This window comes from Bos indicus x Bos taurus, chromosome 1 (genome assembly GCF_003369695.1).
Source record: "Bos indicus x Bos taurus breed Angus x Brahman F1 hybrid chromosome 1, Bos_hybrid_MaternalHap_v2.0, whole genome shotgun sequence".
NCBI classification, from domain to species: domain Eukaryota; kingdom Metazoa; phylum Chordata; class Mammalia; order Artiodactyla; family Bovidae; genus Bos; species Bos indicus x Bos taurus.
The window spans coordinates 56,105,930-56,118,764 of record NC_040076.1 but is presented as its reverse complement, the minus strand read 5'-3'; the positions used below and the strand labels follow the sequence as shown (position 1 = coordinate 56,118,764).

General features: G+C 39.8%; 1 protein-coding gene across 2 annotated transcripts in view; it reads right to left on the bottom strand.

Moving 5' to 3' along the window:
* The window catches only part of CD96 (CD96 molecule), a 96,811-nt gene that overhangs the window by 70,981 nt on the left and 12,995 nt on the right, over positions 1–12,835 (bottom strand). For both annotated transcript variants that reach the window (XM_027516006.1, XM_027516088.1), the window contains exon 3: positions 11,665–11,789. In XM_027516006.1, the coding sequence (XP_027371807.1) occupies positions 11,665–11,789 (125 nt within the window). The remainder of the gene's footprint in view (positions 1–11,664; positions 11,790–12,835) is intronic.

Below are 12,835 nucleotides of genomic sequence, written 5' to 3'. Positions count from 1 at the left end.
AATGCTAATCTGAATTTGGAGATCAGAGTTTAACTGGAGTACTTGGTTCCTCTAGTCCATATTCTTTTATAGGTCTATGGAAAATGCTCCCATCATTCTTGTCTTATCCTGAATTTCATGGACAAGGTGTCACAGTGTTGGTCAGTGTCAGTGCATGTGCTGACTAAGGGTCTAATGAGGAAGGGACTCTTGAGGGGCATAAATATCAAGGAAGGTTATGACTTTATATTTATACTCCTTTATAACTCAGCATTTTCAACTGAGTGCTTTGAACACATTTTGATGCACAGCTTCTTCTCTGGAGATTCTAGTGCAGTTGTTTTGGGATAAGCCTCATCCCAGGGCACTTTTTTAAAAAGGTCCTTGGAGAAGCCAGGGCTGAGAACCACTGGTCTAATGCCAAACAATAGATGAATCATTATTTGTAGGGGCTGGGGGAAAATGCAAGGAACTGAAAAGGAGAAGGCTGAACAGGGATGCATTAGATGGGAAAGAAGTCATGAAACAATGAAAACAAAGGTCTGTGACTTGGAATCTCTAGTTCAAAAAATTAGACAGATTGTGCACTGAAGAAAGGAAGCTAGGTGAGGGAGAGAATTCAAGTATGAGCTGGGAGCAGAACAGGAAGTGTAAACAGAAGACAGACTTCTTTTATGGTTTATATAGGTATTTCCAGAATACACTTAGTAGAAACTCTTACATAAGCCACCATTTTTCTTGGTACCAGCTTTACCTGCAAACAGATAGTACTGCCTGCAGAGAATCACAGACTTACTCCTGAAGCAAAGTATACTCACATAAAGATGGACCTGATACTTTGGGTTGCTGTATTCCTAACAAGAAAGAGTACAGAAAATTAAAGGGAGACAGGGGCCTCCGATTATGTTCTGGAGAAGGGGCCCCAAAAGTATTGGGTGGTGACAGCAGAAGAAACAGGAAGGCATTTCACTCAGCCTCTGTGATCTGGAGGCCAGTATATAAATCCCTGATATATGAACATTCGTGCTGTGAACTTTCAAAGATGGGAACATGCGTTTGCATGTTTAATCATGTAAATTAGTTCACGTGTCTGGTGTACATTGTCATGTGCATGCATTCTCTACAAGGGGTTGTGCTTTTGTGCACTTACTTTGTGTAACTTACTAATGAAGACCTGATGGAACTGGAGGCCCAGAGAGAGAACAGAGACCAGAGGAAGAAGAAGAAACCAAAGAACCAAAGAGATTCATGACATGGGATACAGCAAGGGGACGTTCTTTATTTGAGGTGGCACTGTTAGCTTTTGAGGCACAGGACCCAAATGTAGAACAGTATGCAAAGGCTGCAGCAGTCACTTAGAATGCAATCCAGGGCTATCGTGTCATCTATGATCAGGAAAAAAAGAGCTGCTACCCAGACATCACTGGATCATTTTTTCAAGAGGGTACATAGAATTGAATCCAGCCAAGAATGAGAAACTGTACCATCGTCAGGCGTGAGTGAAACTGCAGCTTTCTCTCCATCTCCTATTGCTGACAATCCTTCAGATCTATCCTCTCCCCCCTCTACTCCCTTCTCCAGTCAGTAACTCTTCTTGGCTGTTCACTTGATGCCAGCCCCTGTGTGCCAGCTGTTGCACTGTACTACTGCACTTTTCAAGGGACTGTCCTGTAAGATTGAAAAATTTTTTTTTTTTTTTTAATGTGTGTGAAAAGTTATAGGATGGTACTATATAGCTGAATGTGTTAGTTGGGTACCTAGGTTAACTTTGCTGGACTCACAAACTGGACTTAAGAAAACACTCTCAGAATGGAACTCGTTCATATGTAGGGAACTTACTATGTAAGGAAGCAGGCTCGCCCTGCAGGTCCTTCAGTACAAGCTGTTTCACTGTTCTTGTTTTATGCAAGGGACTGTTTTTGTGAGAATCAAGAAGTTCAAAATGCTTGATCTTTTAGTAAATGCCTTGCCATTTGGAAAGTTTCCATCTGTCACTTTGTTGTGGGAAGATATGTGGTCAGAGGCTGAGGTTGGAGATTGGTGAGAATACGGCTTTTTACTTGTTGTGTATCTGGGAGTGACTGGCCAAAGTAGTTTAACTGATAGAGAAAAGATATTTTTAAAAGAAATCAGGCTTAGGTTTTTTTGCTTGTTTTGGGGGAGTTCGACTGCTATAGAGGAGGGATTTGTCCCTTCATTGGGAAAGATGGATTTGGTTGCAAAGTGTCCCTGTAACCTATAACATCAAGAGATCCTGAGAGATTGTAGAAGCTCCAGATATAAAGGGGATGGGGCAAGAACCTGCATGTGAGCACTTTCATGGAGCAAATGGGAAAAGAGGTGACAAAAAGCAGGCAAACAATGAAATATCTAGTGCTGGGAGAGGGAGAGACAATACTATTATTGTGCCCACAACTAAATTACTATTACTAATACTATTACTATTTAGTATTACTACTAAATACTATTAATATGACCACAACTAAATCTTAACATTATTAGTCATAGCTTAAGTTTATTTAGCACCTACTTTTAGGTGCTTTGCCAAGTTCTTTTAAGTCTTATTTAATCCTTAAAACAATCTGGAATAAACCAAGATTACATAACTTGCTCAAATGTCATAGAGAGAAGATACTTAAGTCACAGCACCAAGAAAGAGACAAAAATGTCTCTGAGATATTACATCTTAATAAATCCAAACCATCACAAAACAAATAAAACAGTTTTGTGGATTATCTAGAATGAAAAATTTAAAAGAAATTCCAGGAAGCCAAAGGTTTTTATATAAATGGGAGATCCTGGAGGTGTGGACAGGTTGCTGATTGAAAGGAGCCTTTTATGATATATTGACCTACCTTTAGCTATTTCAAATCCTAAAAAATGATGCTGTGAAAGTGCTGTACTCAATATTCCAGCAAATTTGGAAAACTCAGCAGTGGCCACAGGACTGGAAAAGATCAGTTTTCATTCCAATCCCAAAGAAAGGCAATGCCAAAGAATGTTCAAACTACCGCACAATTGCACTTATCTCACACACTAGTGGGAGAAGGCGATGGCACCCCACTCCAGTACTCTTGCCTGGAAAATCCCATGAATGGAGGAGCCTGGTAGGCTGCAGTCCATGGGGTTGCAAAGAGTCGGACACGACTGAGCGACTTCACTTTCACTTTCCACTTTCATGCATTGGAGAAGGAAATGGCAACCAACTCCAGTGTTCTTGCCTGGAGAATCCCAGGGACAGGGGAACCTGGTGGGCTGCCATCTATGGGGTTGCACAGAGACGGACATGACTGAAGCGACTTAGCAGCAGCAGCAGCAGCACACACTAGCAAAGTAATGCTCAAAATTCTCCAAGCCAGGCTTCAACAGGACATGAATCGTGAACTTCCAGATGTTCAAGCTGGATTTAGAAAAGGGGATTTAGAAAAGAGGAACCAGAGATTAAATTGCCAACATCCACTGGATCACCAAAAAAGCAAGAGAGTTCCAGAGAAACATCTATTTCTGCTGTATTGACTATACCAAAGCCTTTGTGTGGATTACAACAAACTGTGGAAAATTCTGAAAGAGTTGGGAATACCAGACCACCTGACCTGCCTCCTGAGAAATCTGTATGCAGATCAAGAAGCAACAATTAGAACTAGACATGGAACAACAGACTGGTTCCAAATCGGTAAAGGAGTACGTCAAAGCTGTATATTGTCACGCTGCTTATTTAACTTATATGCAGAGTACATTATGAGAAATGCAGGACTGGATGAAACACACACAAGCTGGAATCAAGATTGCCAAGATATATCAATAACTTCAGATATGCAGATGACACCACCTTTATGGCAGAAAGTAAAGAACTAAAGAGCCTCTTGATGAAAGGGAAAGAGGAGAGTGAAAAACTCAACATTCAGAAACCTAAGATCATGGCATCCGGTCTCATCACTTCATGGCAAATAGATGGGGAAACAATGGAAACAGTGACAGACTTTATTTTTGGGGGCTCCAAAATCACTGCAGATGCTGACTGCAGCCATGAAATTAAAAGAGGCTTGCTCCTTGGAAGAAAAGCAATGACCAACCTAGACAGCATACAATACTTTGCCAACAAAGGTCCATCTAGTCAGAGCTATGGTTTTTCTAGTAGTCATGTATGGATGTGAGAGTTGGACTATAAAGAAAGCTGAGCACTGAAGAATCGATGCTTTGAACTGTGGTGTTGGAGAAGACTCTTGACAGTCCCTTGGATTGTAAGGACATCCAACCAGTCCATCCTAAAGGAAATCAGTCCTGAATATTCATTGGAAGGACTGATGCTGAAGCTGAAACTCTAATACTTTGGCCACCTGATGTAGAGAACTGACTGATTTGAAAAGACCATGATGCTGGGAAGGATTGAAGGCGGAGAAGGGGATGGAAAGGATGAGATGGTTGGATGGCATCATCAATTCAATGGACATGAGTTTGAGTAAGCTCTGGGAGTTGGTGATGGACAGGGAAGCCTGGTGTGCTGCAGTTCATGGGGTCACAAAGAGTTAGACACAAAACTGAACTGACCTGACCTACCTTTGGTGACAGGTGTCCCAGAATACACCTCAACCCTCACCTGATAAGAATGATTCTAGGGTATTTTTTCTGCAAGAAAGACTGGTAGGTGATCTTGCACAGAATCTTTGTTCTTGGCTGTTTTTCTTTTCTTCTTTTGATATTTTTTAAAATAGTAATGTGTGTGAGTGCTCAGTCATGTCTGACTCTTTGTGACCTATAATTGACTCTTTGTGGTTTATAGTCCACCGGGCTCCCCTGTCCATGGGATTTTCCAGGCAAGAATACTGGAACGGGTTGCCATTTTCTCCTCTAGGGGACCTTCCTGACCCAGGGTTCGAACTCCTGTCTCCTTCATTGGCAGATGGATTCTTTACCCCTGCGCCACCTGGGAATCCCTAAAATATTAATAAATATTTCTAAAACTTCATGAAATTTACAACTTGACGGACCCTTACAATAGAATGAGAATGTAGATGTAATTAGCTAGTGTACAGGATATACCTACATGAGTCCTAACACTCAACAAATGTTCAGTTAATACTAAATCACTGTCTTACAACCTGAACTGGATCAGCTTGCTGTGAATTCATGAGTATTTACTCTCTGCATGGTTAAATTAAAGAATTATGGAGAGTACTAAAATGAACTCTTTAAAAATTACTTTTTAATATGTATTGAACATAGGTACTGTGTTAAGTTAATCACCAGCTCACAACACCACCATGGGGCTGGTACTATAATTATATAATTACAATAAAATTATAATTGTATTATATAATTATCCCTTTTTGTGGATGACAGAACTAAAATCAGGCTGGGCAACATATCCAAGGCTGTACAGAATTCTGAGACAAAAGGAAAAATATGTGTCCTTATGTGCACTTAGCAAAATATCCTCCCATATTTTGACATATTTAACAGTGGAAAAAGTTAACAAAAACTCTACAGTTTAACATTTGAAAACTGATTTCATAAAGTCATGCATTGTTCAATCTTTTCTCCTGTCCTTGTCAACCTTCATGCCTATGGCCCTAAGGGGGCACCATGCCACAAAGACCCAGGAACCACAGGCTGATTGCGAAAATCCTGTTCCTTGAAGAGCATAGCAGGGTCTCATAACAAACAGAAGACATCGTGCCTTTATTTAAAAATTTGGCATTTTGTTTATCATGGATTTTCTGTAAATTTTGATACTTGAAAGTATTGTGATTACTGGTTTCTTGGGGGAACTTCCTTAAATTTTGCAGCCAAGGTGAAGGCCCTACTCACTTCACCTTAATCCTAGCTCTTAGGTCACACTGCTAGCAAATGCAGATTTGAAAACAGGATTTGAATGCAACAATCTCCCTCTAAAAGCCATGCTGTTAATGACTTTGCTTCTTAGAGCCTCAAAAAGGCTGTAGAACCGACAGTCCTTGACATTTCTGCTGAGAGTCTATTTGAGGAGAAGAACAAATTCACAAGGAAAACAAAAAAATCAGGATCCACTGAAGGAAAATAAGTACATAAGGAAATAATAAACAGGAGTTGGATAAAACAATTAGCATGATGAGGGCTGGGAGGGGTCATACTGAATCATGGAAAACTTCTCCTCAGTGTCTCTTAATGACCTGATAAACCCTAAGATAATTTGCAGAAGGGTTCCTATTTTAGTACTGGAATCAGAATTTTCAGTGCAGAAAAGAGACCATGGTACGATCTGATTTAGTGAGGCTACCTCATCGCTGGGCTGCCCTGAGCTCCATGTCAGAGCAGGCGTAGTGCCACAGCACAAGGCAGGCGCTGAGTGTACAGAGCCCATTCAATCAATTCTGTGAACTGCGTCGACTGATACTTCCTTATCTCCTAACTGTTTCTTATCTTCACTTTGCTCTATTTATTCCCCATCCAGTCAGTGCTATCAAAGCAGGCTGCTTGTAAAGCTCCCCATGTCCATTTTATAGAAATCCACAACAATATTTTTTCCAATCAACACAATTGGCTGTCAACATTTTGTAGGTTGGCTAACACTTCCATTTTGATTATGGTGAAGGTAGCTAGGGTCAGAAGCCAGCAGATAGAAGGTGACAGCTGTTTTTTCTGAATAGCTAGGCTTCCCATAGGCATGGAAGACCAATATTGTTTACAGTGTGTGGGTACTGTAGCTTCAGTCATGTCCAACTCTTGTGACCTCATGGACTGTGGCCCGCCAGGCTCCTCTATCCAAGGGATTCTCCAGGCAAAAATACTGGAGTGGGTTGCCATGCCCTCCTCCAGGGGATCTTCCTGACCCAGGGATCGAACCCACATCTCTTATGTTTCCTGCATTGGCAGGTGGCACTTACTAGTGCCCCCTGGGAAGCCCATTTTGATTTTCATTTACATGTAAAATATTACAAATAATAAAGAAGAGAGTACAGAAAAGATACATTTATAGAGAAAAATTTAAAGAAATAAGCATCTAGATTCTAGTTGTATGCCTTTATCATTAGTATTGAACTGTTTGATATGTTTCTCACTTTCTTTCCCTGATTTTAAAGAGAAGAGTCATGGGTTTCTCTTTATCCATCAAGTTTGGGAACAACCATCCCTCAACATCTCTCCCACCCTGACGAAGTGGGTGCTGCCAACCTGTGCTCACAGGTCCCAGGGTCTTGGTGAAATACATGTCTGCTGCTTGTTGGCTTTAATTATCCAGCTCAAAAATAACCTAAGAGGTTTTTCCAGGTCCATTGAGTCAGAATCAAACTATTTTCCCTCCGTGTTGCTGTTTTACATTTTTATTAAAGTTGTATTTCATGGTAGGAAACATGTCCAGTACAGGTTTCTATCCCCGTAGGACCTAGCTTAAAGGACCAACTTAAAACAGATTCACATATGTTTGTTCGACTGACCTGAAATTTATACTGTGGGAAATCAGGACGATAGTTTGGAATGGACACAGAACATTAGAGGGAATTCAGAAGCTCCCAGAATAACCCTGCAGAATTTCCCTGATGACTGCAAGCTCACGCCCCAGGACATAAACTGGGAAGAATATCATTTGTCCTTTTCATACTGCATTCCATCTAAAAACACACATTCTGTGACTTTTTCGTCATCACATCATGCACACGGACCCTCAACTGACATCCTCTGTGCTTACTTGGTTACCTCTTGTGCTACAGAAATATCAGATACACAGTTGGCACCAGATGCCTTTCTAATTCAGTGTAGTCGTGGTCCTGGAATGCAAAATTCCAGAATGCAAGGGATCTGCTCCATGGACACATTTCACACAGTCTCAGCATGGGATCAGGGAAGCACAGTCAATAATATTTTTATGATAACTGAAAATCCCAATAATTACCTTTCCCGTGAAGGTCATTAACTGAATTAGATTTTATAAAATTCCACATACAGAACGTGGCTTTTGTTTTCCAGTGACCTAGATTAAACTAATTTTAGTTTGTCAAATTGTTTCCAGGGTTTAACACAGCTCTTGAAGTGGGGAACATTCTGCAGCTCCCCAGAGTTACTGAGTTCGATACACCAATATACTGGGTTTCTACCCTCCTGAGCTCATCTTCATCATTTCTTTGTAACCTTTTCTAAAAGTTACATTATATCATATCTGTAAGAATGATTGGTTATCATTATGATTATTACTGCTGGCTTAACAAGAGACTAAAGTACTAAAATATGGATTGAGGGGATATTTATATCCTCTGCAGACTTATAACAGTCATGGCATAAAGAGCTGTAGTTTATTCCTTAATAATGGGAGATTAGATGATTTCATCTCAGACTTGCTGAATCCCACAGCGCTGGTAGGGTGGAGGACGAATGTAAATCAAAGGAGTAAAAGATTTCGACATTTAAAAGGGGAATGCACAGTTGGAATTTAATCAGCATATTTGCCAATACAATGTTCCCTTTGAAAAGAAGTTTCTTTCAAAAAGATTCCTCAAGTTGTCTCAATTATGATGCATTCTTTAAAGTGAGAGCATGGCCTGAGGTTTCAGTAGAAGTTTAGGACTCACTCTCTCACTATGACCTTAGATGCAATCTCTCCATCCCTTATTTATCTCAGATGTCTTGGCAGGATTCAAAGATAATGTTTACAGAGCCTTCTTAGTTTCTTTGAAGACAACTGTTAGAGGATGTCTTATTAGTTATCTAGTCATTGATAATGAGCTTCTCATTAACTAATCCCACAGCCAGCATGAGGTTTAGTGATCACCCATTTAATAGGAAGCCAACAAATAGGACTATGAAGGGAGAGGACAAAGAGAAATGAAACAAATCCATTCAATTATTTATTAGATATTTACTGAGTGCCTCGGAGAAGGCAATGGCACCCCACTCCAGTACTCTTGCCTGGAAAATCCCATGGAAGGAGGAGCCTGGTGGGCTGCAGTCCATGGGGTCGCTAAGAGTCGGACACGACTGAGCGACTTCACTTTCACTTTTCACTTTCATCCATTGGAGAAGGAAATGGCAACCCACTCCAGTGTTCTTGCCTGGAGAATCCCAGGGACCAGGGAGCCTGGTAGGCTGCCCTCTATGAGGCTGCACAGAGTCAGACACGACTGAAGCGAATGAGCAGCAGCAGAGTGCCTCAGAGTACATCATGAGAAGAAACGCTGGGCTGGCAGAAGCACAGACTGGAATCAAGATTGCCGGGAGAAATATCAATAGCCTCAGATATGCAGATGACACCACCCTTATGGCAGAAAGTGAAGAGGAACTAAGGAGCCTCTTGATGAAGGTGAAAGTGGAGAGTGAAAAGGTTGACTTAAAGCTCAACATTCAGAAAACGAAGATCATGGCATCTGGTCCCATCACTTCATGGGAAATAGATGGGGAAACAGTGGAAACAGTGTCAGACTTTATTTTTTTTGGCTCCAAAATCACTGCAGATGGTGACTACAGCCATGAAGTTAAAAGACGCTTACTCCTTGGAAGAAAATTTATGACCAACCTAGATAGCATATTGAAAAGCAGAGATATTACTTTGCCAACAAAGGTCCATCTAGTCAAGGCTACGATTTTTCCAGTGGTCATGTATGGATGTGAGAGTTGGACTGTAAAGAAAGCTGAGTGCCGAAGAATTGATGCTTTTGAACTGTGGTGTTGGAGAAGACTCTTGAGAGTCCGTTGGACTGCAAGGAGATCCAACCAGTCCATTCTGAAGGAGATCAGCCCTGGGATTTCTTTGGAAGGAATAATGCTAAAGCTGAAACTCCAGTACTTTGGCCACCTCATGTGGAGAGTTGACTCATTGGAAAAGAGTCTGATGCTGGGAGGGATTGGGGGCAGGAGGAGAAGGGGACAACAGAGGATGAGATGGCTGGATGGCATCACTGACTCAATGGACATGAGTCTGAGTGAACTCCGGGAGTTGGTGATGGACAGTTCTGGCGTGCTGCGATTCATGGGGTCGAAAAGAGTTGGACACGACTGAGCGACTGAACTGAAATGAACTGAACTGATAGTCAAGGCAATATACTAGATCTAGGGATTTTTAAAATGAGTAATGCAGCTTTTTGCTCTGGAGAAGTTCAGTGTCACAGAAAAGATACAAGCTGACTGAAAACTTTAACAGTTTCTTGGAAAAACAGATTAGACTCTCTTCAGATATGAAAAGGATACTACAGATCAACTTAACAGCCCACAAAAATCTCTAAGTAAAGCTTTATTAAATCTTAATCTTTTTGATTACTATTAAATATTACTACCCCTATTAATAGTGAATTACTGATAATTAGGGTGGAAAATTTTTGCCCATTGGTGGAAATATTAATAATGTAAACTAGGTATAGATACTGTATTTGCATTACAGTAATGTTTAGTACATCAGGTTTCTGTCTTCTTGAGAAAATCTGTAATCTCAATTTTTTTTCCTAAGAACCACCTTGTATCACATTAGTTAAGAAAAACTGACTTTTTAATGATGGGCATAATGTCAGGCAGGAAGTCTTACATTTCAGCAACCAAACCATAAAAAGGGGGAGCATACGTTTTTCGACATTATAAACAGACACTGCAGCTTTTAGAACAATTTGAGAAAGGCATTTTATAATGTCTTTTGATCATACTAACTATCCAAAAAATATCTAGACAATAAAAAATTATTAGTAGGTTATATTTTAAAGTCTCCCTGAAAGTCAGTTATTTTGGATTTGGCACATCCTCAGAGAAATCTTTTTACACGAAGGGTCAGTTTCCAAGACAGTCCACAAAACTCTACTAACTTGTAACATAAATGATCAACCATGCAAGTACAGTATTTTGCAAATGGTATTAGCTGCTATACTCATGGACATTTATTAGTTATGTAAGAATTTTAAAATCTTGTGTTTTCATTTTGATGAAGACCTGAAAAATTGATACAGTCATAGTCTGGATCATCTAAATAACCCCACCCATTTCATGATTCTCAAAATTGTGTTTATGGTAATTATAATTATGTAAGGCTTGTGTTATCAACTGATTTAACAGTAGTATTAGGAGTCCACTCTATATATTGGTTAATAGCTGGATGCCATTTGGTTGACTTGCCTTGGAAAATTTCACATAAAAATCCATATGTCTGTTTTGTTTTATTCTTGTAAGTCAGGAAACATAGCTGCCATAGGCCTGTCGTTACCTGTGGCCGTGATGGAGCCGGGCAGTGGTGTTTTGTATAGACATACTGCTTCTCTCATGGGCGTTTCCTATTTGTGTTTGATGTGCGTTAAGAGTTTGTGTTTCCTGTCCAAGAAATGTTGTTTATTTTCCAGGATGTGGTAGTAGGGTTCTGGGAAAAAAGGGAGTCTATGCCCCTGCATGTGCTATGTGTAAACAAATAAGGATGAGTAGGGGCTTCTGCTGGATGTGGCTCCTCTCCAGGGCACCATCACACTTTTTTCTTTCTGTTATCATTGTTGAGTATACAGCTTGAAATATAAACTAACCTTTAGGAACTCTTTTCTAAGTCACTGCATTCAAAGACCTGGGGGCTTGCCGAGTTGGAAGGAATCCCATAGTGCCCTCCCGTCCTTCCTCCAGACATTAACTCAACCTTCACATAATGCTTGTCTCTTATCCAGTGTGCTTCCTTCCCTATTATTACTTGTTATTCATCTTCACTTCATTAATATTTAAAGATCATGGCCATTATTCACTGAAAAGGGCAACACTTACCACCAGCCATGCAAAGGTGAGCACAGATGAAATCTCTAAGGAAGTGTTTTGAAAGCATGGTATTTCCAGAGTCCCATTTATCTCTATTTCTATTGTATGGTTGTTTTTCCATTCTTCTTGTGCAACTGTAACAAAACATAAGGAGGGAAAGACATGGATCTGTGATTGGTCTATAAAGTATTTTTAATCCAAGAAACGAGAATAGTTTTAGTATAGAGATTCAACTATCTTCAGGGTATACCTATGAAGAGGACCCCACCGCCTACAGTCCTCCTTGTATAAATGGTGTAACAGGGTCACTGAGAAGCACAGGGTTGTCTATCACTGAATAACTATGGGGAAACTCCCTTAACAGAATCCAACTCACAGTTCAGTACATTCTTCTGCTTTAACTTCAAGTTGGTGCATTAGTCTTTAGATCATATTTCCTGGATCAGGTAGAATATAAAACATTATAATCTGGCCTCAGTTGTCTTTTAAAATTTTTAGTAGACAATTTTTTTTAGAGAAGTTTTAGGTACATAGCAAAATTGAGTGGAAAGTACAGTTTCCATATATACCCTGCCCTCATGCATGCACAATCTCCCCCGTTAACATCGCTAACCACAGTGATGCCTTCATTACAATCAATGAAACTACATCAAACACATCATCACCCAAAGTCCATATTTTATTTACATAAGGCTCACTTTTGGTGTTGTACATTCCATGAATTTTGACCAAAGTCTGATATATATCCACTCTTGTAATATCATATAGAATAGTTTCACTGACCTAAAAATTCTTTGTGCTCTGCCTTTTCATCCCTTCCTTTCACCAAACTTCTGACATATGCTGATCTTTTCACTGCTTTTATACCTGATTGTCTTTTTAGAGCTTACAGATATTTCTCCAAAGAAGAAATCACACAGAAAAACACATCAGGAAACTCCAAGGAAGCATGTCTAATGAATTATTTTCATTTTTAAAGTGATATGAGATAAATAGTTTTATAGTCTCTCTTTTGGGGAAAGTTATATATACATATATATACATTTGTGAGTAAACTATAATATCAGAAAATAACTTATAAATGACAACAATTCTATCATCTTAATATCCTGAAAATCTTATTCTTTTTTCCTGTATTTATGCAAATCTTGTTTGTGTGCAGCTATTTTTTTCATACTTT